The sequence below is a fragment of the Aythya ferina genome (assembly GCF_964211825.1).
Source record: "Aythya ferina genome assembly, chromosome: 2".
Classification (NCBI taxonomy): Eukaryota; Metazoa; Chordata; class Aves; order Anseriformes; family Anatidae; genus Aythya; species Aythya ferina.
The window spans coordinates 118,011,817-118,037,302 of NC_140297.1; the positions used below are offsets into that span (position 1 = coordinate 118,011,817).

Consider the following 25,486-nt stretch of genomic DNA (forward strand, 5'->3'; position numbering starts at 1 on the left):
GAAGATTTTAATTACAATTTATATAAAAAGAGGGATTAGAACTTTCAAATTTTACTGGGAGTCAAGAGGAGACCTTTGTATATGATTTGGAGATATTTTAATTGGATCTTGGAAAGATTAAAGGGCTTACTGAAACTTTCCTTAGCATGGCTGTATGTTACAGCCTTGTGTAATTGTTTTACCAAATACCCATGGACTTTATGTGTAAGAACATCTCATGTCCTAATTCTGAACAGCCTTTGAGAGCATCCTCTAAAACAATGAGGTAGGCTGTGGGTGGGCATCAAACATGGAAAGTGATTTTGATGCAAAAGTGTATGCAAGTATCAAGCTTGTTAATCTTTCGGTCGCTATGCCTTCCTATTAGTATGTGTCTCTAGTGCAACGTAACAAAATGGACACACATGCTGTCTGTGTGAGTCCTGAGTAACACTTCTTTTATTTACAAAAAAGAAGTAGTTGGAAAAACAATGTTGTATAATGTTGTATAGCACATTCTGCTTCATGCTGCATCGTTGACATACTCCTGTGTTTTCTGAGCCTGGTCTTTACTGTTGGGATTTCAGTACAAAATGGTGGTCGCACAGCTGGATTATTTAGTTCCTATAAACTTCACAGCAGGAATCGCGATACCACGAGTGTGAAATTCACCTGTATCTGTCTTAGAGAACCTCTCTGTGAGAAGCAGGGTACTTCTGTACTACTTTTGTACTACTGGTATTCCCCTAATCATTCTGGATAGTTGCGTTTTCAGTATTTCTTAGAAATCCTACTGAATTGCACTGTTGTGGATGCTTCAGCTACAGTAGGTACCTGCACCAAGGAATGGGTCATCTCTGCCAGGTGCATATCGATTCACTCATCATAGAAGGAATTTGAAATGATGCATCAAAGAGGTATTTATATTCTGCCAGATTGGCCTAGCCTAGCAAACTATCAGTTTTTAAGTTTCTACTTTTACTGCTGAATTTGTTTTTAAGGCAGTAGTTACAGATTTGCATGCTATGTAATACATGTACACAGTATGCACCCCTTCAACTTGTGGATGATTGACAAGTCAAAGGCTGCACTTCAGAAAGAATGGCCAAGCACTGGTCATTAGGATGCCGCAGTCATAAGTGCTCAACCCAAATTCCTTGGACTTCTGTCTTATACCTAAGAAAAAGCCGTGATACTTCTTGATAACGTGATCTTCTTTGTTTCACATACAGACATACGTTAAGGGATTTGTCTGCCTTAGCCACTTAAGTAAGCTTGATGCTGTAAGTGTAAAGGGGTAGAGCCAATATGGACAGCAGGTTGTCCTTCCTATCCATCCTATGCCTTTGCTAGAAGACATTGCTGGAGGATACTGAAGCTTTAACAGAAAAGCAAGCACCACAGATTGAGCCCAGCAAGGATCACAGTTGCTCAGTGTCCTGGGGAGTATTTGAGGTGAATTTTACAAGGAGATGGGATTTTATTTTTTTTTAAACTTTGCCTAAAATCATGGGCTCTCCAAGTCTGAGAATTTTATGACATTTAACAAAGTTTGGATATGCATAAGCCATGCAATGACTGAAATGAGGTTCCCAAGTAACATATTTTGGTGCCTATAAATAGTTGGATTTTTAGCAGTCCCAAATACAAGTACAGCTGCTGTCAAGACAAATGGACCAAAGTTAAGAGAGACAGTAGTTTCAGTGCTGCATTATGACTTAGATCTGATTCAGAAACCCCTAACAGCTGATGATCCCATCAGGTATGAATGTCTTTCACATCATTTGACCCGGATTTTCTGCTATTGCTGGTCGTACTTCTGAGAGGATAGCAATCATCTACTACACATGTGTGGTTTTATTTACAGTTGTTCAGAGGTCTTGTAAAGCATGAGGTGGTGATACTGATTATTCCAGTATCCCCTTGTGAGGTACCTATTACCCATCCATTTTATAACCTTTCAAAACAGGCTCAGGAGGCGAGGAGTTAACCTGTATCTTTGTGTAGGTTCATTCCTTCTCTCCTTTTCAATTGACTGTACAGGCAAAAGAGTGGAGCAGCATGAAAGAAGAGGAGGTTATGATGTGGAAAATTACCATTTTTTCCCTGTTCATCTCATCTTCACCCATCCTACTGTCAGTCAGAACTAAATGTTCATATATCATGCACAAGTTTTGGTGTACTCACAGAATTTGAAAGTGGGCATATAAAAGTCAGCAGTCCATGAAATCAAGAAATTTATAAACATTCATGCAAGCGGGTGACCTGTGGCGGGGTGAGAAGTTCCATCTTTTTTTTGGTGTGAAATAGATAAAACCCCTACACACTATTTGCAAATAGTCATCAGTATCACATCTGTCCCACAAAAGATACAGATGTGGAGACAAGGCCAGAGTCCTTGCAGCATAATGTATTTGGGCATGTGTTACCAGGCTACCCAGCCAGACCTAAGTGTTAGTGCTAAATTCAAAGAATGATGGGTGCATGTGGGAGCGTATATCTACAGCCAGTAATTACTATTGTTGTCATGGCATCCTCTGATGTAGCTCTGAATCCCATTATCAATGAAAAGTACTGCAAATTGAAAAGATCCTTGTGCACGATGCGCATATTGTAGTTCAGTGCAGATGAAGCCCATTCAGGCTGACTGCTGATTCCTGGTAATAGTCTTTCTTCCCGAGCAGGCTAAAGGGGGACAAAAATGACATGCTTTTTCTACATTCTCACAAAACTAGGATCTGATAGAGTTCAAGCAGGGAAGTCGAGAGTTACAGGAGTTATTCAGTAATTGGAATAGGAAAGATTTGATGTTGAGTCCATCATCTGTTTAAAAAATAAAGCTTTTGCTGAGATTTTTTCATGCGTATCTCAATTACAGTGAGATGGAAGTTGTTCGCAGTTACTGCCTAAATGCCATTAGCTGTTCCTCTGGTAGTTGCTGGAAACTCTGTCTCTGTTATCTTGAAGTACATTTCTGAATTTTTGCCTATAGTTTGGAAGGAATCTCTCAGCAGACCGCTTGGTTAAGTGGAAATAATCCCCAGCACGGCTCCCAGGCCCTTGCACAAGCCAGGAGACACGGCGTGCTTTATTTCTCTCTCTGGGTCACAGACTGCTTTTATAAGAGTTCACTTGGCAGCTCTTCTGGCTTTCCATAATCATTTTAAAAGCAGACCCAGCTCTCTGCAGTTACTGATCATCAGCTTCATAAAAGACTAATTGCAGCTAAAACCCCCCATTCACAAGTGTCTGGTGTCAGGAGAAGCTAATGCGAGGCTTATGAAGTTAACTCCCTTTCTTATCGAACCACTCGGCATCTGTGAGCTAAATATCCTTAGGTGGAAGGGTTTAATGCTGGTGCAGAGCTATGCCTTCATTCGAAACCTCAGTCCTGTGTGCTCGAGGTGCTGTGCCGTGCTGTGGTGTCCCTAACCGAGGAGGAGGAGGGCTGTGCAAAATGCTGTCCCCAGCCAGCACGGATTTCTACCCCAGGGAGCTGGTGGGGATGCCAGCATTCCTCACATACCCATCCCAGGGAGGCCCTCTTCCATAAACTCTAGATGAAAGAGAGCGGACTAAAAGCCTTAGAAAGTGCATCCAGCTTTTTGTTTCCTTTGTCATCGGTGCAGTGTGTTCTGGTGTCTCCAAGACAACCATGTCTAGAAGGCTGACTGCATCTTTTACTGCCACTCTGTAGCGTGCTTGCCGAGACGGGCTGTGAAGGCCGGTCTCCAGACATTTGCTTTCCCTCGGTTTTCTGGGCAGTATGTAGTTCACCTGCCTGCTTGGGCTTTAGCTTTATTACAAGAATTGAGAATTGAGGTTATAGGTTTTAGAGGCATTACTTTGGGTCGTCCCAGCTCATTTTTTTGTGAATATGGCAGTGAGCAGTTGGGGTGTTCTCAGTGCGGCCTGCAACAATGCTGGCTTTCTTTGCATGTCAGGCCCATTCTGCATCAGATAATAGTGCCTTCCTGCCGCTGAATAAAGATGTACTGAGTCTGCTGTTCTGCCTGCTCTTTGTTGCCCCTGTGTGCCTTTCTCATGAATGATTGCTCGTTGAAAATTTAAGTAGAGACGATCAAAATAATACTTACAGTTTTAGGATTTCTCTGCAGTTCCGTGCCACAGTTTTCAGATTTGGGTGGAGGGAAAGCACTGGTGGTACGTGTTCTCTGAGCAGTAACGTTATAATCTTCTCCCAGCATTTTTCTGCCCAGAACTGTGGCCTCTGTAGCCCTTTTTGTGTAAGGTACTTCTCTGCCATTTTGTGTAGAGAAAACTACAAATGAAAAAGCATTTTCAAGGGCAGCACGTGTTGTCTCTGGTGAGGCCAGGAGCTTTGGGAATTACAGTTGCTCTGGTTTTTTAAAATTGGCTAGGAGAAGTTGGATCCAAGACTGGTACCTTGTAGTTAAAGGGAAGAGTAGTTAAAGATACCTAATAATTTCTGGGGTTTAGGTTTAACATTGTCATGTAACTGCAACAGTTGAGAACAGCATCCCATCCCTGCAGTGGGCCTTGTCAAGGTGGTTAGCATGGACATCTGTAGGAGTAAAGCAGCTGTTTTTCCTACTGCTGATTGTCAGAAATAAGACCCATTTGCTGAGATAAAAATGAAATTTCTCTCATGGCAAATTACAGCCTGAGTGGCTGCAATTTTGTTCCGTTGGCAACCCCAATGTACTACAAAAATACATAGCCAAATTAAGATTTCCCAACATGTATAAATACATAAAATATGTTGGGAAATCTTAATTTAGCATATTTGTATATGTTGGGAAATCCTAATTAAAGATCTTCTGTCAATTTTGCTTATCTTATGTATGCTTTCAAATCCATTTCATATCCTGAAGATGTTATATTGATTTAGCTTTCGTTGTAGACCATTAATTTCAGAATCCAGCATCCTGAAGATAAATTGACTTCTGTAAACACAGTTCTGGTATAGTTGAAAGGATAAGGACGGACTTGCCTAGAGATAGTAAGAAAGGACTGGTAAGATGTCAATATTAGCAGAACTGCAGCCTATAGCAGAATGAAGGAGAGTAACCTGATATGCATGATCAGGGCCATAACTAACTTGGCAGATGCATTTCCTCCATCCCCACATGTGGGTACTGAGACTCAGTCGTGTACTTCCTTAGCAGTCTCTGCTGAGAAACACTTGCTCTGTTTTTCTGCTGACTGCACTGGGTCTGTGCAGAACAGCCTAATTGAGGGGCAGGGGGATTTGCTAGCAAGGAGTGGGGAGACCAATGCGTGCGTAATGCTTTGCCAGCCTTTATTTTCCCTCCTTTTCTGTTACTGATGAAACGTTAGGAAAAACTACCATTTGATGGAAAGATCCAGGCAGTACAAAGGGTGTTGTAGCTCCTTTTTATTTCCTTAAGATGCAGTGTTGTAGTCCTCATGCATACCAAACTCTTCCAAATCAATACAAGTATACAGTACAAAGAGGTTTCTGGTGTCTACTTGTTTCCCTTCAGCACTTTCTGCGCAAATACGGTGACTTTACTACGAAAAAGCTGGTCTTTGGTTGTTGATGTTTTATTTATTAAGTATCAATTTGAGATGTCTGTCCTGTCCAGACATGTATTTGTTCAACATTCAAATGAAATCATCAGAAATTAAAATCTGTGCTTTTAATTTGTTTTTCTGTTAGCTGTCTCCTCTTTTTTTTTTTCCTCTTAATTTTAAACAAGGAAAAATAAGATTAATGATTGTTTGTTTGTTTGTTGAAAACAGCATGAACTCAAATATCCAGTAGAGGCCATCCAATAAATTTAACAGACCAGTGCAGTAAGTAATGCCTGGAAGTCAGGGAAGAGGCTTATTACAGATTTTACAGGTTTTTAGAGTTTTATATAGACTTGTAAGAACTCCAGATTGATTTGATTGGACTTACTCCATTAACAAGCTATGGCTGATTGGTTCCATTGGAACAAGCTTTTCAGGTCTTGCCTAAATTCACCCTAATATTGCGCCTGCCTGGTTTTAGTTATTCAGTTGAACAATGTATCATTTGTTTAGCGTCCATGTAATGTTTTTAGTAAATTGGCTGATGTGAGCAGAGTTACTTAATGATGAAGATATTGAAATTATAATTAGTTTTAATCTACTGTGCACTATCAAAACCTAAAGGACAAAACAAAGTCTTTTCTCAGAGTTAATGTTGGTAGTTGCACTTAATAGTCACAATTTATAATCTGTTAAATTAATCATTTCTGTGTTTCATGTTAAATGAACATTTTCATTTTGAAAGGTGGATTGTTCCTCCATGTAGATGGTTCAGTGTTAACCCAAATCACCTTATTTTTCAAAAATGTAGTATTTTACAGTTGACTTTAGTTCTAGCAATTTTAACAAAAATGCATTTTTGCCTAGATAAGGGTTGGAGCTAGAGATAAAATGGTTTTTCAGGGTTATTACTGAAATTCCCTGTAGTCCCCAGCTGTGTTATAATTTCGTATTTAACACATGATAGCAGAGCAACATAAACTACATTAATGGCCCATAAATAAATTCAAAAAATCCATGTTTCTGATGCTGTTGTTGTTAATGCCTGCTAGTGGGCACTGTCACTTAAGTTCTGCTAAGCTGTAAATGAAATTCTTTTTCAGCAATTTATAGCTTCCTTCAGCTTCCCATACAAATGTTTAGCCTCAGAGAGATTTGCTCACCAGGCATCTATGAGGCATCATGTTTTTCTATGAAGATTAAGGCAAATTCTTGTTAAAACGGTAAACCATAGCAAAAGCAGCTTGCTAAACAGTGGTGGAAGGATTTGTTTGCCTGCTCTTTGTTTGGTTTTTGGACTGGCATGCTTAAAACTTTTTCTGGCATGTTACATGGAGTAATGGGGAGGGGGAGAGAGAAAAATCTTAAGTGTGCCACACATAGCATAACACTTGCCAAACTTGATAAGTGAACAGCCCCAGAGCTCAGTCTGATTTCCCCAGACACCAGTCAAGTACAAACGCTTTTATAGCTCTCACAGCCCAAGGCAGGCTGGAAAGAATTACCGCCCCTCCCAGTCCAAAGCCACTTGCGCAGTAAACAAAATAGTCACTAAACAATTTGCTGCCCTTGATATTTTGCTGACCTGCACGACCTCTCGTTCCGCCGATGTGGCGGAGCTGCTCCTGCAGCAGCTCCCTGGTCCCCATGTCATTTCGCATTTTGTTCTCGAGCTGTGTGTCCCTGTGTCAAAGCGTTGCCTCCTGCTCGGAGGAGAGGCTGAGATCACTTCTTGCGCCTGGGAAGACAGAGGTCTGTAAGGATTACAGGAGGAGCAGGAGTTTTGCTTATCACCGAGGCTCAGCTCTTGCCCTGTGCAGCTGCTGGGGCTCAGCCTGGTAGGGGCAGCAATTGCTCCCTCCTGTCTCTCCTTCTGCAGGGGTCGGGAAACATCTTCAGGTCCACCAGGGAGGAATGTTCCTATGGGTCACGCAGTAAGGCAGCACTAACAGGGGCAGCAAGAGATGTTACATCCAGTTCTCCTTCACTGGATATTTACTTCAGATCATGTTCTGTAGTAGGTGTGTTTGAAGCCAGCAATAATGTTATTTCTTATCCTTTGCTGAATTTATCATCTCCTTAGTCACTGTAAGGAGAGGAAATGGTCAAATCGTTACTACCTATGTACTATGTTTATGAGGAGACAAGAAATGTAGACTTGGCTATTGGTCCAGTAAGTGAAATGTAATAAAATATTGTTGCAGGAACATAAATATGCCTTTTAAAATATATGGTAAATTTAATTTTGGAATGCAGCAATGTTTTACAGCCCTGCATTAAACAGAATTGAAACCATGTTTAGTTTTGATGAACCAGTCCTCTAATTCAAAGTTACACATTTGTTGACAAGGCCTCGTTGAATGTATTTGAGACTCAAATGAAAAATGTACAGAAGAATGGCTTCTTTCTATAGGAACAAAACAACAACAACAAAAAAAGCCTTCTCCAGATCATGACCACAACCAAGAAAAGCATGAAATGCTATTAATAAATATTTTTTAGATCAGAGCTACTACCTGATTTAAAAGACGCTTAGGGAAAGATAAATCCTTTCCATTTCTATCTAGAGGAAGGACATTGCTTTCTTTTCTTAAAAATTCCTTTTTCCTGCCAGCTCAATGAGTATCACAGGCTCAACTACGCTTTTGTCCCGATGAGGCTACCAAGACAGAATGTTCCTGTTTGACAGGAGAGGAAGCATTTACATGAATCATACTCACTTATTTTATTTTTTTTAAATAGGAAGAAAAAGATTATTTTAAGTAGTTAAGTGGTGACAGGTTTTCAGGACAGTGTGGGTTGGTTTTGTCATCATTCATTTTTGCATTACTCAGTTTTATTTTCCAACTTTTCTTTACAGACCTTCGGTATTTCTATCCATATGTGGACAGAGGGACATAACCAAGATATGCTACTATATATATATAGTAGTGTCAAGAGAGATGTCCCTATCAGTAGTTTTACACACATACCTTTCATTTTGCTAGTATGCTTGTGCAGTCCTGTGGTGGATGGAGTAAACATCAATAGAACATGTTCCCTTTCATGTATTTGCATTTATAAGTAACTCACGTTGGATTAGCTATATTATTGGAACTGGTGATGTGTGGCTTTACAGCATCAACATTTTTTGGATTTTAAGGCCTCATTTCTAGTAAACACACAACCACTGGGAAGGAGTGCTATCCGACTAACCCTAGAAGATTCATCATGTTCCCCTAGACTGTTTTGTGCAGGGTACTGGTGTGGTAAGGGTCAGCTGGGTCAAAGGGAAGAGCGCTCACTTCAGTGATGCTTTCTGATTCCTGTGTGAAAGTTTTCTGGACTTAGGTCTCACCTGCTTGTTAGAATGGCTTTCAGAATTGTTTGTGAAACTTTTGTAAAAATGATGTGAATTACATTCACTTGTCAGCTGTCATTACGTAAGAGCATCTGCAGTTGTGGTGGGGAAGACTCAGTTGACAGAACAGTGGAAAGAAAGGATGTGTCCCTTCTCTCCCAAAATACCTCATATGCCATAAGCTATCATAGGTGAGGAACAGCCATGTCCTAAGACACTGCTGTTTCTCTTGGCTCTGCTTCACTGAATCAAGATTTTGGGAAGACCATCTAAGTCTGTTACCTTTGGAGCTTGAGGTTTGTTTTTTTTTTATTCTCTCCCTTAAGCTTAGGAGAATAAGAGACATCTTACTGACACCTAAGAGACAAGGACCTATGTGGCAGTAGTACTGCCCTGAGCAACAAGGACACGTTTTGTGGAAAGTACTGCTTGGAGACATCTAGGTAGAAAACACGAAGGCAGAGAATCAGGTTGTGCCATATGTAGAAGGCAGCTTAAGAAAAGGCATGATGGAGACAGGGTGTATTAAAGGAGGGGAGAGATAACATTTAAACAGCATAGCAATACTTAGCAAAAGAGCAGAAATCTATCAGAAGTGAACATAAGCTAAAGTTAAAGCAAAGCTACGCAGCTGTACATAAGAAAGCTGAATGTGATTTGTAGGTAGATCGAATGCAGTTGCCAATTTTTATCTCGAGGGCTTGTTGAGTACCACAGATTAAACACTATTGCATGGCTAAAATATCAGATGTGTCAAGTTATTCTGTTTCCTTGGTCTACAAAGAAAAAGTTACACTGTGGTATTGAAAACATACAGCAACAAAGGACTTGAACAAAAAGTAAATTTGCTTGTAGATTAGTACTTCTGATTAGTTAGTGATAGCAGTTTTTAGAAAATGATTAATTATGTTTACAATGGGCAAAATGCCAACAGTGGCACATTTAAAGTGGTATCTGCGCATTCTAAAAGAAAAACTAATGCTGTAGTGAATTTAATCAAAAAGTTATTTCTAAGAAACAGCAGCCGTATTGCATGCTTGTGAGCCAGAAGTATTTGTAATTTAACTCAAATGCCTTTCTCCATACACAAGTTACTCTACAATTCATCTGTGGCATAATTTATATGTTCCTTAGTGATTTTTCTGATATATGACAATAGTAAGCATGGAACTGTTGAGACTTTCACATTAATATTATTATCTTATGATGTCATAGTCTGTTGTCTTTTGTAACATCTTGAAGTTCCATATACAGAATACAAAGATTACTGAAAAATTGATGTGATTTCTAAATAGAGTTCAATTTTCAATGGATCTTTGCTTTCTCTTGGCAGTATATCAAAGCAAAGTAATAATGTCTCAGTGCCAGTATTTTAAAATGTAGCTCAGATGTTTATTGTAAGGTCATCGCTGTTAAATTTCACGTGCTGCTTTCTGCTGCTGCCAGAGAGGCTGCTTTTATTTTTCAGAAACCCATTTCTCATGGGGGAAGGTGAGCTTTAGATACCATAATTTTAGTCCTGAGAAGTAAATGAAAATAATGCATCCCTCATTTACCGGTGGTATTGTCCAACTTAGTAAGCATTATTTCAGACTCAAGAGTGCTCAGCTGAGATGGCTGCTCTAATAGATTATATTTCTTGCTTACATGTCTGGTTACCTCATCAGAGTGTTATGCACCAGCTGGGTGAGTGCTCTCCACTGGTCAGAAAAGCAGCCTGCAGGAAAGTCTGCAGTGCCATCCCTGTGAGCAGCCTGTCCAAACGAAGCCTTTCACCACGTGTTCTGGGTAGCACATTTCAGACAACTGCCAAGTACATCTGCAGGCTCTCTCTACTCATTGGGAAGATCATGTTGCGGGCAACTGCTCTTGCTTACCTTCCAGAATTCATCATCTTCAATATGACATTAAGTAGAACGATGTAGATTTGGCTCCATTCTCCAAAAAAATGTTATGCATATTAAGAGGAAGTAGATTGCAGTGGAGAGCACCTGCATTGAAGTTACCTGAAATTAATAGGAAAAAAAAATGGAGCCTTGTTTTTCTTTTGTTTTGTTTTTCAGGGTGGATGCTTATTTCGTGTTTTTGTTTTCCAACTTCTTAAAACACAGCCCTAAAGCACAGTGAAATAGATCTTAAACAGCGTTGCACAATTTAACTCTAGTCTTTGCTTGCAAGATGGGGACTGGCCAGACTTGCATGCTGATGGCTGTTGATTGCCTCAAACATATGTGGGGGGGAAGAGAGTGATTTTCAGCTGCCACTGATGAACATCAGACTCCCAACATCTGATGACAGGTTGCTATTTCACACTCCACAGTTTTGTTTCAACAGAAATTCAGTATGTCGTCTCGCTGAATGACTTTGTCTTCTCCCAGTAGGTGAAACTATTGCGTTTATGGACCAAAAGCATTTTCATATGCATATAAAGGCACATCCTGGTTACAGTAAGTGTCTGAGATTTATTGGAGAGGAACAGCACTTCATGCACCAGGAGAAGAAAGAATTTAGCCATGAGCAATTTGAGTAGTCATTTAGATCAATCATGAATCTGCTTATTTTAGCTATCGTAGTGCAGCATTTCAGTAATCGTTGTACAAGATGTTTGTAATGATATCTATCATATCTTTAGGAAAACTAACAGTGCAGCAACTTCCTCATCAGTGGTCATTATTGTAGGACATACTGGGCAGTATTTTCTGAAGTCTGTGGTAATGCAGCATGTTTTTTTTTATTCCATTTGCAAAGTGGTATTGTTTTGAGGGAGAGGAAGTGAAAAGAGATGTTTGTTCACATGACTGAATACCACAGGTGCCTTTTCTGGAAGCTCAAACATTTGAAGAATATTGAGAGAAATACAGATGGTAATTTGAAATAACCATTGAAATATTGAAATGTTTACTGTACTGGGGCTTTTCCACTCAGATTGCTTTTGAAACAGAATATTTAGTATTCTAGTAAGTAAAATGAGGCAAGTTTTCCTATTAGAGTAAGACAGTATTTAGCTTCTACAAGCAAATTTAGTTTCAGTTTCGTGATGCATCAATTCTGCAAGTTACTACTGAACGAATGTTTCCATTATCCAGGCGCTTGAACCACGTTTGATTCATGTAAATATTTGAAATTATTACTATTTTTATCTAGTACCAAGGACTCTCAGTCGAGAAACAGTCCCATTATACCGATCACTGTACAGATAATCCCTGGGGACTTTGCATTCTTAGCATTTGGAGGGTGATGCTGCATAATCTGTACTAAGAAATTTAGAATGTCATGGCTAATAATTGAAAAATCAAGGCTGCACAGAGAACAATACCTCACTGCTACTCAACAAAATAGTCTTGACACAGACAGTAATAGGTTAATTGCCACATCTACAAATGAATCCTAATGATGACTCCCTTCAGGAATCATCATCACATGGAGGAATTTTCATTGTGATATTTATAACATTAATCTTTGGTCTCAAAGCTCATGGAACTGTTCACCCAGCAGAAGGGTTCAGAAAGGTAATATCCTGCTCCAGTCCTTAGGCCTTTCTAAAAGTAGGATTTTAGTTCTAGTACAATCAATGAAGCCCCTGCCATCTTCAGGCATTATTCCAATCTAACACAATTTGAATATCAAGTATCTTGTGTTTTGCACTCACAAGGCCCACAGGAAAGTCTAGACAAAAAAAGAAAAAAAAAAAAGCCGCATTTATCATAGGAAACGTATCCTTAACGTCTGCTGTTCGTTTTCTTTTCTGTTCTGCTGTGGCTAGACTGAATCATGATTGTTAAATGAGAAGCTGTTCAGCCAGGTCTGTGTCTGCCTGTTCCCCAAGAAGGCTGTTACCTGGAATAAACTGCATAAATTTGCACAGCATTGTCTTGGCATAGGATCCTAAAGTATGTCTTAATTTTTCTATGGTTGTATTGAAAGTTGCTTCTTGAGTGAAGCCTGTCTGTATCCTTCTCATTAGTCTGCATTCTGTGTCCAAGGATTCTTTTATTTTTCTTCCTGGATTATCCCAGGTGCCATGTTGTGCTGCAGTTATGCTTGTCTGCATTTTGAGAAGAAAACAGTTTTTATACATGTTTTTTCCAAGCATAATACCTTCCTTATTCCTGTCAATTTAAATTTAAGTGGATTATTTGAGCCTCATAATTTTGTAATCCCTAGAACAAGGTGTGCAAAGAATGGTAAATGTTTGTGAAATCAAATAGTGCCACTTGAATTTTGACTTAAACTATGTCAGCTGTACAGAAGTGACCTCACGTTGATCGAGTTTCCACTATGTAGTGTAGTCAGATGTGATGATGCTTTTCTGCATGCAACCAGTGTTTCTCTAACTTACCTAGAGCCAGGTGAGCTTTCTGTTAAATGATAAGGTGATTTGGAAAGAGACTCAGGTCTGAAGTCCTGAGTCTGTAGTCATTTATCCTAAGAAATCATATTTCTCTTCCTCCTTGGTTTGCCTTTTGGGGTGATGAGATTCGTTAATGTTGCAATGATGTTTCATCTCACTGAGAATATGGGTTAGGTAATCAATCAAGAGCATAAAAGTAATTATTAATCATCCGAAGCATTTGCTGTGTTCCAGTCACTGAAGAGTATTCCAGCACTGGATTATTGTTATTTTTTTTTTCTGATCCTTGGGCACATTTTCATTCAAGAGGGGGCAGAAAGTTCTCTTTGCTCTATGTGTAGAACTGAATACAACTTTAAGGGTTCACTTTGATGATAAAACATTTCAGGTGAATTTCCATGTTTGGCAATGCTCAGAGATTTCCTACATCTTTATAATTCATTTAAATAGGAAGCACTGATAATAGTGCTTCTTTGTTAATTTTTAGGTATCTACATGCATTTATCCCATCTGACCAGGATGTGACATGCATTCAGAGGAAATGTAACCAGTTCCAGTGAAAAACCCAGATGATGGAAGTACTTTTGAGTATATGCAGTTAGACAAATTCCTGGCAGTTATCCTGGTATTTCCCCATCCAAAATTATTAATTAAATAATCAATCATTAGCATGCTACTTTTGCCATTTTAAGAATACCCATTTACATGTTACTTTCACACACATGCACACATCTTTCCAACAAGAGAGCCATGTTACCGTAGCTTTTTGTCTTCCACTTTGTTACAGAAAGTACTGCTGTGGCCTGTTCAAGTCACAAGATACTTTTTTTTTTTTTGATTTTTAAGGGTAGATATCTGTTTATTATTATTAATAAATCTTCAGGTCTGAATAGATAACACTAAGCTGCCATGGCAACCAGTTTTCTGCCCGAGGCCTACTGGACATGATCCAGTGATAGTATAATCCCTGGGATTTATGATTTTTATTGCTATCTAACACATCAGTGTAAATAATGCTAGGCTGTCTCTGCTTCCATCCTATTTGGTAACTGTTCAGTTTCCTGTGCTTTTTTGTTGTAAAAGCAGTGTTCAAGCAAAATGGGTGCTTATCTCTTTGCTAAGATAATGAGCACCCATTCGTTACCACAGAGTCTCAAAATGGCTGAGGTGGGAAGGGCCCTCTGGAGGCCATCTGGTACAATCACCTGCTCAAGCAGCAACACCGAGAGCATGTTGTCCAGGTGACTTTCAAAGATCTCAAGGGATCTCCATCTGCACTCCCTCTGGGCATCATATGCCACTGCTAAATCACCTGGACAGTAGAGAAGGTGTTTCCTGATGTTCAGAGGGAACCTCCTGTGTTCCAGCTTTTCTCCATTGCCTCTTGACCTGGCACGACATTACAGGGTGGCATATGAAGAAGCCTATGAGTCTTCTATCGGATTTCTTCACTCTCAAATGTGTGCTGTTTTGTGAAGCTGAAAATCAGCTTTAGGGAAAATGTCCTTCTTCTTGTGGCATCTCTAGCAGCTCAGTGTGTCCAAGGAGGCGCATCCAGGTGGCCATGCATCTGTCCCTGTCCACTGAGCCACCTGGGAGGGACTGTAAAATGTGCTGTCAAGCAACAGGTGATATCCTGGGGTCCCTGTCAGAGTTATGAATAATAAACAGTCCTGCATCTGTTTCAAGAATCATTTTTTCTTTGGTAATGGGATTATTGGCCGGATCACTGCCATTTTGCCAAAGCAGGGAATTCTGGTTGTAATACTGTGCAAATACAACACTTGTTTCTGCCAGGCTGCTCAGTAATTAAGGAGAAAAGACTAATTTTATTTCACTTTTTTTCACAGTAAGAAGTGAAATATACCCTAACTGTGATGCATGCATACTTCTCCCTTATGTTCTGTTGTTGTTTTTAAACTCCTTTGAAGTGTGGGGGCTTAAGCTACCACTGAAAACAGCTGACCTGTTGCATGAGTGAAACAGATCATCAGTTTGTTTGAAAGTATGCATGTGCCCATTTGATATATCAGCACATCCTGGATCTTTACAGGAACTCCAGAAGCCTGCATTTTTATTTAGTTTATTTTTTTTTTAAGGGCAGCCCTCCAGTGACAGCCTCTTCCCACCTAGGTGTGCTTGAACCCTGAGTTGCCAGCCTGAAATGAGAAAAGCTTCAACACCTCTTTACCTCCATCAGGAGCACAGTTGAATGAGGGGGCAGGAAAAATTGAGAGAGTTGGGGAGCAAAGTAAATAAGAAAAAAAGTTTCAAAAATTAAGAAAATTGAACACCTAGAGATAGGAAGAATGGAGAATAAAGAAATGCTAGGAAAAAAAAAGAAACTTGAAGCCTGGAAGGAGGTTAGAGCCAGGAGCAGTTAACAAAGAGAATATATAAAAGCGTCTCTCTCTCCTTATTGCTAAAGAAAAAAAAAAATGGTGTTTTCTTAAGACAGAACAAAAGGCAATGCTGCTTATCTAGTTTTTACTAGATATTTAATATTTAAGTCATTAATGTAGCAATAAAACTGCCCTGTAATTGCTATACCATAATTGTAGGTATTTGTTTCTTACACTGTTTAAGGTCACATAAAAATGAATAGAGGTAAAAATAGGTTTGTGCTAAGTGCCTGAATTTTGAAGCTGTTTTCTGCTAGCTATCTCTAAAGACAGTACTTTCCCTTTAGTCTCTCAGTTTGACTGTTCGGTAGATATTTTTTAATTACCAAATTGGATTTTAGCAGGTGTAGTCAGTTGATGCATTATGGGTATAAGAGATTAGTGTTTAATCCTTCTTTTTATTACTGTGTAGAATGGTATACTTGGGGAAGTATTAAAGGTGCATTGCATACTCCAGAGTACAGAAATGACATTTATTACCGAATTTTCTTTCAGTTAGCATCCTCTAGGAAAAAGCTCTAGCAGAACTCTGCAGGAGCCTACAGGCTCATCTATAGCAAAAGTTCGTTAAGCAATACAGAGTGGAGGAAAAAAGAAAGAAACCTTTTTGTGTTTTAAAACAAATGCAGTTGTTGAAATAGAAGTACTTCCCCTCCCCGAAGATGCTTATTCTCTTTTTCTGTATTTTTTTTTTTAAATAAAGACAAAAGGGGTGTCAAAGCGCAGAAGATCTTTGTGTCAGTGAGTGGTAGAGGCAAGAACTGAAAAGGATCAGTGAATCAGATATAATTTGGACTCAGTTTGAGATACCAGTTCTGTGTTTTGCTGATGGCTGGCATTCCCATTCTGAAAAGCTGCAGAGGCATTTCTATCGAATAGAAAGAACATTATCCCCGTTTTCATTCTGGTATGCCTATTATGACTTTGTTCTGTAAACAAAGAGGATTATGGGAACTGGAAACTGGATTTTATTAAAGAGCTGTGCAAGTCTTTCACTACAAATGTTAGAATTGGGCAGTTTTGTGATAACTACCTATGAAAGAAAATACTTTAAAAATAGCCCCCAGTGACTGAGTTGGTTGGGTTAATGAGGAAGCAGGCCTCTGATGTAGAACTGAGTATGCTCTGTGCTTTGACATTTCCCATTTGCACTTTGCAGTGCACGACTTTAAAAAAGAAAAAGGAAAAAAAGGCAATTGTACAAATTAAGAGTGAAAAATACATGCTGCAGAAATAAAGTTTCCACCCACCTGCCATTGTGTAGACTACTTTGCTTTGAAAATGTGTTTTAGGAAATACATGTATTCTTTCTTCTGTCTAGAAGTAGTAGTCTGGAGAGTGGGGCAGGGAAAGGAATTGCACCGAATGATCATTCATTGCAGTTACCAGCACAAATTATTTTTACCAGTGTATTGTACAACTTCTTGTACAACTTCTCATACAACTTAACAGCTTTTCTGCAGTACATGACTTACTACAAGCATCTTAATACCATAGAGTAAAGTCATATATTAATACTAGCTAGACTTTACCTATTGCCTGCTGCAGATCACTCTTCTGGAACTGCTTTCAGTTAATGAAATAAGCGTACAGTATGAATTAAACCATAACTGTTGCAAATCATTTTTCCTTTTAATTATTGTTTTCCTAACTGAATAGACAGATGATTAAGCAAACAGTACAGCATGGAAATGGGGAAAGTTAAGCTGCTAAGAGTCAGATCATGAAACAAGTAAAGTTGGTAAATTGCTTAAATGTATCCCCAGTTTCATCTCTGTTGAGACTTTTAAGTGCGATCAATTTTTTTCCTTTTTGTGAGTTTCTTTGTCTTCCCCTTGGCACCAGGCTGTAAAGCTTGTGAAGTCAAGTGAAAATGGGAATTAGAAGCAAATGGCCCAAATTTGGCCCTTAGTAAGTGGCAAAACTCCAGTTCATTTCCTGCCATCCACACAAGCAGCCTTCTGCTCACCATGGGTGAGAGTGGGAGAGTGCAGTGCTCAGCACGAGGGTGGAGGGTTGGAGATTTTCAGAAGCAATTACTGAATTAGCAGGCTTGCTTTTCGGAAGGTGGTAAGCAGCTGCCTTTTGACAGTCAGACTGTCTTTTGAAATGTCACAGGCTGGTTACCCCAAAAAGGCTCAAAATGAGTAGCTTTTTTGAGATTTTTCTGGATGATCTGAAGAATAGGATGATCTACAGTGCATGAAAGTAAAAGGACAAAGGAAAAGGGGATTAGAAAACAGACTAGAAGAACCTATTAGAAACAATGCTAGTGTATTAAGTATCTCTAAGGGATATAATGACAAATTCAATTATAATACAGTTAGAAAAATGCCATTGTCTAAAATAACCTGATTAAATTCTGCATTTATTTTGCATCAGTAACTTCTGTATCTAATTTTCTCAGCTTAGAGGTGAGAACAAGACATTTTCCTGATGGTTAGAGACCACTCGTGTCAAAAAATCAAAAATTAAATAACGTTTTTAAGCTGAACTCAAATCAGGCACACTTTAAAAGTGCTATTAGTGTTGGAAAAAGCAAGTTAGAATGTAGTTCAGTTCTTTGGAATTATAATGGTCTGCCGTGACGTAAAAAACCCACTTCTCTGACTTTATATATAAACTTGAAGGTTATCTATAATTGTAGTAAGGAATTTCTCATGGGCATTTCACATGCCACTCTGGCGAGCCATGAGCTGAAATATGAGCATCTGCACTCTGTTAGTAGGACTAATAGATCACCTTACAGATAGAGGAGTAGCCAGTCTGAATAAATTACTAATTTATATAAAGCGTTTTTTTTGTTGTTGTTGTTGTTCTTGGTGTTTATTGGAGTGTGGTTTTCTCTGGGTTTCTCTCTCTGCAAAAATAGGAAGGTTTGTTAAATACGGAGTGTTCTTGAGAAGGTAGTGTTCAGATATTAAGCATGCAGATAGCTAGACAGTTGAAGCAGAATGTTTCCATAAAATTTCTCATACTGTCAAAGGTAAAAGTGATATCTGGCAGGTGGTTGTATGTAAGCTACTTTCTTATCCTATTTATTTTATCTGCTGCAGAGTGATCCTGAGTGAATTAAATATACCTGTTTTTTTCCATTTTATGATACCCACTTTTAACTGTATTGCTCGAGCGCATATGTTGTTAGCATTTGGAATTTGTTGCAATTTCCACAATGTCCTCTAAGTGAGCCTTAGCCTTGAGGTTGAAGCTTAGGCACAGAGAATAACTTTCAAGACAAGTAATATTGTTCCATCACATTTATGGAATGAAAATACACTTCTTTATTTATATGTATCTGAATTTTATCTAGAAAGGAATTGGATATTTTCCACATGTAAAAATCCAAATGGCAAACTCAACGTAACTATCTCAGGGTAAAAACAAGTAACAAGAATTCTGTATTAAAACTCCATATTGTACATGAATATTTGCATTAAAAAAATAATGTTAACATTATAGCACATTATTTAATTCTGTGCTCAGTCCTTGTGTCAAATAGTTTTTGCATTATTTTCCTAAGACAGCAGAAGAAAATTGTCAAAGAGTGGAAACCAACATGAGTAGCTTAAAAAAGGTTTTTGTTGTCTGAGAAATGATTCTAGGTAATTGAAGATTACTAGTAAGGTACATGAGGTTAGACATTTATTTTACAGATATTATGAATCATTCATCTCATTAGACATGAGTAAGAGTGGTGTAGCTCTCTAGTGCACTTTAAATGAATTTGCGTGTTTAGTTCTTAATTCTTTTTACAGTGCACGTTTATACATATGTTGTAATTACTTCCATGCAAAAGAGGAGTTAGCTTGAGGGCTTGTTTTAATACAACAGAGGTGTAGATTTTCTTCTAAGAATGCTGCAGTCAGAGAGGTTCTCTTTCTCTCTCTCTCTTTTTTTTTTTTTCCTATATAATTGTTTTTGTGCAGGAAAAGTCTCCCAAAGTAGGATAGCAATGACCTTTTCTCTGTAGGGTCTAATGATTAATAATATTCAAGTGCCAAAACGAGATAGATTTTTTATTCTGATTAAAGATTCTGTTTTTGTAAATCTTTGTGCATGGTCTCATTTTGTGCATGTGAATTAATTGCATTTACTGCCATGCTTCAAGGTAGGTGTCCTTATTATTCTTGTGATATGATTTAAGGTATTTTTTCTTTAAAACCGAAATGGTTATATTTCAGATCATGACCGAACAGTTCCTCATGTTTTCAGATAAGGCACTTAGGAATCTTTTAAAAAGCAGATACTTCTCAGAAGATGCCCAAGATACTCAGTAGGGAAATATCTTTTAAATCTGAGTTGTTTTTACAGATTGTGGGATATTTGCATCTAATCATTTATGCAGGTAGTGTTTTTAAGTAGTAAAATTAGGTATTTGATTACTCTTTTTACTGCATATAAAGTGACTGAATGCTGTATAATGTATCTGGTTAACCCTTTTTAAAATGAAAAGAATCCATACGATTGATTTGCCAACTTGAAGGGACTTTCGGAAAGCATGTCCCCCTTCAGTGTGGTTGTTAGCACATATATGACTCATGTAAATAGTCATTATTTTCAGTGACCAAAAAAAAAAAAAATCCTCTAGCATTTTGGCAAAAAAATCTTTGATTAAAAACCTACAGTCAGAAATCCCTCTTTGTTTGTACCAGTTGAACACTGAAAAATGAGGCAAAGTGATTTAAATCAAATTTACAAGACTGATAACCATACAGTTGTGGGGAGAGTAGCTACTGTACAACCTGTACTCTGTCAAGGTAATTTAATTATGGATGGTTATACTTGAGTATAATTTGTTAACGTATGTTCCTTGTAAAGGGAGAATAATTCTCACAAAGCATTGGCAGTTTTTAACAGTTTTACCAGGATGCTGTCAAAGGAAAGGGGTTTTCGTTGAATTTCCTAATGTAGAGTTGCCTGGAGGAGGAATATCAGTGAAGTGGCTAGGAGCATGTTGGTTGTTGGTTGTTTTTGTTTTTCCCCTCTGTGCTAGAGTCTGTATGTAAGAAGATGGGGGGCAAGGGTGAGGTCCTATTCTTCATGAGTTTAAATATTCAAAAAAATAATATATTACATTACTGTGTGGTACTTGAAAATAAATCTTTATAAAATGTTGTAGTATCTTTGTCTCAAGGACCATAATGACTGTAGCAATCCTTTTAAATTTCACCTTTATCAAAACCAGTGATGATCAAAGTTTGGATTAATATTCATTCTCTTTTCAACTTGGTTCTTCTCAGAAGTTAGTCTTGAGAAGAGCCAGAGGTGAATCTTACTCTGTCTTCATCCTTTTGGTCAAGACAGTCTTTTGAAGAGCAGGTTCAGAGAGCAGCCATAGCTGAGATTAGAGGCCAACAGAGGCACAGAACTATAGGTTATATGGCTCATTTTTTCTCCCTCCCCTTTGGCTTCCTAATGCAAATTGTTCCTAACTGAAAGTTTTGTTTGTCAACGGGGATTACGCTTGGCGGAAACCCAACTTTCTCTTCAGCTTTCTTGGGGTGTGGGTGGTCTGTGCATCTGAACGAGCAGCGTACGAGCAGCGTTGTTCTGTTCTCCAGTCTCAATGGTTGACTTCTTAAAATATGAGACATAGTGACTTTTGAGTAAACTCTTAGTGGACATCTCTCTGGTTTTGTACTTACCGATACAGAATATACAGTTGTGAGGGCCAACTAGTCAGAGTTACATCCTTAGGACAGTGGTAAGGATTTTGGGATGCTAGCACGTTCATTTTAACCAGTAACTTTATATCCTCGGTTTTGGGTCATGCATTTTCTCACTTAGCTGTTGCATTTCAGCATACCGTCATGGTAAGCTGATTCAAGTGATGAGGCTCAGTGCTAAAAAGAGAGGGAGATGACGGCTATAGTCGACATCTTGGAGCTGGATCTTTTCTGCTTGTGAATTTTGTCCTCCTATATGAATCAAAAATCAGAGGCTCTGTTATCTTCTTCAAGACTTGCAGACCTTTGTAAAATCTGTAGGAAAGGAAGTTGCACTTTATGGGCTGAGGAGGAACGAGCCTTAGTGAGCACTATCTATAAAAAAAACTAAGCTGAGGGCTAAGTGTTTATTAACATTGCAGTGAAGCACTCCCACTGCTAATGAGGAAGACCTGAGGCAGCATCTACAAGGAGCCATACGAGGAGCCCTAGCAGTGATGCTTTATACCAAGGGAGGTGTGTTCTTCCTGGATTCTGTGCTTTGTGGCATGTGGTGTGTAAGGTCAACTCCCCAGGAAGAGGCAGGCATTTCCCAGAGGAAGCCTTTCAAACCATGTGAGATGTCTGGAAAGAGCAGTGTCCCTGCACAGCCCAGCAAGCTCAGTACTGGGAAGTTGGATGTTTTTATCATTTGTTTTGAGGGGTGCTGTACTTTGTCTCACTTTAGTACGTGCTAGACCCATTTTAAGAAGTATTTTATAAAATCTGTTCTGTCAAGAGGGGGCAAATGGAGGATTCCAGATAATTGAAAGGGTATAATAAAGAAACAAATTCAAAAGAAACAAAAAATACATGTCATCTGAACATCAGCTTGGTCCTTGAAGTTCAAAGAAGAAAAGATAGGATTACTTCTCAGTATCTTCCTGTAACCAGTGCATTACAGAAGAAAGCATATGATGCATGGCATTTAGTCGTGATTTTTCTTGAGAGGGACCTTTAGGTTTTGAAGCTAAATAGTTTGTGCATGGTTTAGCACAATATAAAAAGTCCAATAACTGAAATGAGGCATAAAGTCTCATTTCATCTTCACTATGTGCATTTCAGCACAACCTTCATAATGATGTTTTGAACTTCTGTTGCCCATACGATCAAAATATTTCACAATGCTTTGGAAACATTAAAGGATGATCATTGGCTTTAAAACCACACATCCGTTTTTTACCTACTATTATTTGCAGTAGCCCAGAAGATAAGTGGTAGTCAAAGCAATTGGGTAAAAAAAGCAATAACCTGTTCTGTGCTCTTCCCATCGTTACCTATACAATTAGTTTTGCTGACTTTTTGTTCCAGTGAGCATCTTTCAGATGGCACAAAAGGAACCAGGGCTAGGCTACCATTAAATAAAAAACGGGTAATTCCTAAGTGGATGTATGGATGTGCATGGTACATGAAGTAGTTTTCAAAAGAAAGAAAAATAAATAAATAAAACATAAATGTCAAGTCCTTAACTTAGATTTTCACTGTGAGGTAATTATTTACTGCTGCTTCTGTCTTATGGATGAGGACTGAGGAAAATTAAGCCAAGAGCTCATAAGTGATGTACCTGAGATATTGGAACTGAATCATGGGTTAAACAAGACATAGCAGGTAATCTCTTAACTGACTTGGAGGTTTCTGACTTACCGTCATTGTGAGAGAAAGCACTGGAAGTACAATTGTGTTTGTGATTATGGTTGCAGTGCAATTAAATCCATTGAGGATTTCTCAGCTTGTGATGATTTTGATGTGACTCGATCTTTTTGTGAGGCTTGAGGTGCAAATCACTAGAGATGCTTGCTAGAAACAAACTGAAATGCAGTGTGGGATATGGAGGGAAATGTTTTCTTGTTTGAGGGAGCTTTAGGAGGCAGGCAGTGTATCTAGTGTTAAAAATTTTCTTTTTACCTTGTATTTCTCAGAAGAATGTCGATGTTACATCACTAACTCCCTAAACCGTAAAACTCACAATTACATGTTTGCCATATTGTAATAGCAATTAGTTACTTTTTTCTGTTTCTGAATATTTGTTCTTAATTTTATATTCATTTTATATCACACACAGTTCAAATGGGCTGCTTTTTCATTTTTTTTGTTCTTCATTTTGTATGTGTGTTTTACAGTGAGGTTTCAAAGCTGTGATGGAAACAAAAAAATACACTTTGGAAGCAGTGAGCCAGAAGATTTTAGAATAGATGAAGACGGTGTGGTATACGCAGAGAGAAGCTTTCAACTTTCAGCAGAGCCTACAGAGTTTGTAGTGTCTGCTCAAGACAAGGAAACCCGGGAAGAATGGCAAATGAGGGTGAAGCTAACCCCTGAGCCAGCATTCACAGGGGCCACAGAAAAGGTAAAACAACCAAATGCCATCTGTATGAACGTATCCCCGGAAACAGGCTTAAAAATAGAGTTTTGATTCTGGCTGTCATGCACTTCTCCATGAGATATTCTACTAATGGGCAAGTACTGCATGTATAATCGTGAAGCTGGAGCCTTAGAAAGAGCTTTTCTGTTGTTATTCTGTAGCTTTGCTGAGGCATGGAAAGGCATGTCTGTTTAAGTATGTAGAATTCATTTATGTTTGAGCTTTTTGTTTGTATAGTTTGAGATTTATACCTGAATTTAAGTCAGACGTGGTCATTTCTTTATTTTAAATTGCTTGAGAGTATTGCAGTATTTATTCAAGCAGTTAAATATAACCGCAAAATAAACAAATCTGTGCTACAGTGCATCAGTCAAGTTTATTAGATGGGAGCTGTAGATTTGAAGCAGTAGTAGGAAAGCATTTCTGGCAGGGAATATTGGCTTTGTCTTGTCCCTTCATAATCGAATTGGAGACTGTAAATTATTCATGATTCCAGCAGTACTTGGTAAGGAAGATAGTCTCCCTCTGCTGGAAGCTGCCATAGGATAAACCATGTACTGTAACAGAAATCACACCTATCAATATACAAATAACATAATGTATTTACTTTAGGAAAACAGTATTAGGCCTAGTATGTTTGTCTGTAATATTACTTGCTGCCTGCTGCTTCTTACCTTCTTTTATAAAGCGCTTAATTTACAAGTAAGGAACAAAATTATTCATGGATTAATATGCCTGTTATGGATACACATTAAAGATTTAAGCATAATTTCAAAATAGATGGTGTGATTATGCAGGACGTTTTTCTGAAAACACTTTAAAAATCAAAGCTGTGTCATCATCTTTTTTTTTTTTTGGCCAATTTGCTGATTGTTTTTAAACCTTTTTAAGGCACGTTTTTAACAAAGGAAATACTGTCATTTTGTCTGTCTAGTAAAAGAGCAGATAGATATGCAATGGCATGCGCTGTTCTTTCCAAAGATCCAGTTCAGGCATCCCTAACATCAGTAGAATACAGAGTAGTCGAATTTGGCCTTCAGTTGGCATCTGTTTTTAGTCTGTGACACATTTGATTAGATTAATGAGAAAGGGAAGGGGTGGTAGGGGGAGAGATTTTCTCTTAAAAGATTGGGAAAATGTTTTTGTCTCCCTGTCTCCGCCCTTAAGCAAGCTAGCGTGGTTATATGTGTGGCATCCAAAGGCTGAAATGACTGCAGCTATAGAAGGAAATAGGCGAGGAATGTTGACACCCGGCAGAGATTAATGCCCAGTGTGTAAAGTGGGTCATCTACAGCATCCATCATGGCTGACATAGGTTTAAAATAATTACAGCATTAATTCTATGGGATTTAATAGGGTCATAAATATTTGAGACATTCCTTACCACTATGTATTAAACTTCTCTTGGAACTCAAATTATATTTTAGAACACCCAGATCTAAATTTAATGTACAGTAACACATTACCTGGACTGAAGTTCCAGCTAATGAGAAATACATAAAGGCATACTATTAAAGTCTGCAAAATATTAACTACTTTCCTGAAAGTGGAGAATAGTTTACACAATAGTGCCATGTTATAAATGGTTTATAATTTCATTTCTCCTCCAACATGAATGAGGAAAAAAGAAACAGAATTTTTAAAATTCTGTAGTACAGTAGTAAATAATAATGACTATTTTCATATGCCATTGTTAATGCAAATAAAACAGTTCTGTTAACGCAGATGAAAGACAGCCTTTCAGTTGATTGTGCAATTATATACAAATTATTTTATAACATCTACTAGCAATTCTCCTCCTAACATGTGCTTAATTTTACCATGTAC

At 38.3% G+C, this 25,486-nt stretch overlaps 1 protein-coding gene across 1 annotated transcript in view; it reads left to right on the top strand.

Annotated features, from left to right (window-relative positions):
* Window positions 1-25,486, top strand: part of CDH2 (cadherin 2) — a 119,245-nt gene that overhangs the window by 56,327 nt on the left and 37,432 nt on the right. The window contains exon 3 of the mRNA XM_084510346.1: window positions 23,418-23,644. Within this exon, the coding sequence (XP_084366472.1) occupies window positions 23,418-23,644 (227 nt within the window). The remainder of the gene's footprint in view (window positions 1-23,417; window positions 23,645-25,486) is intronic.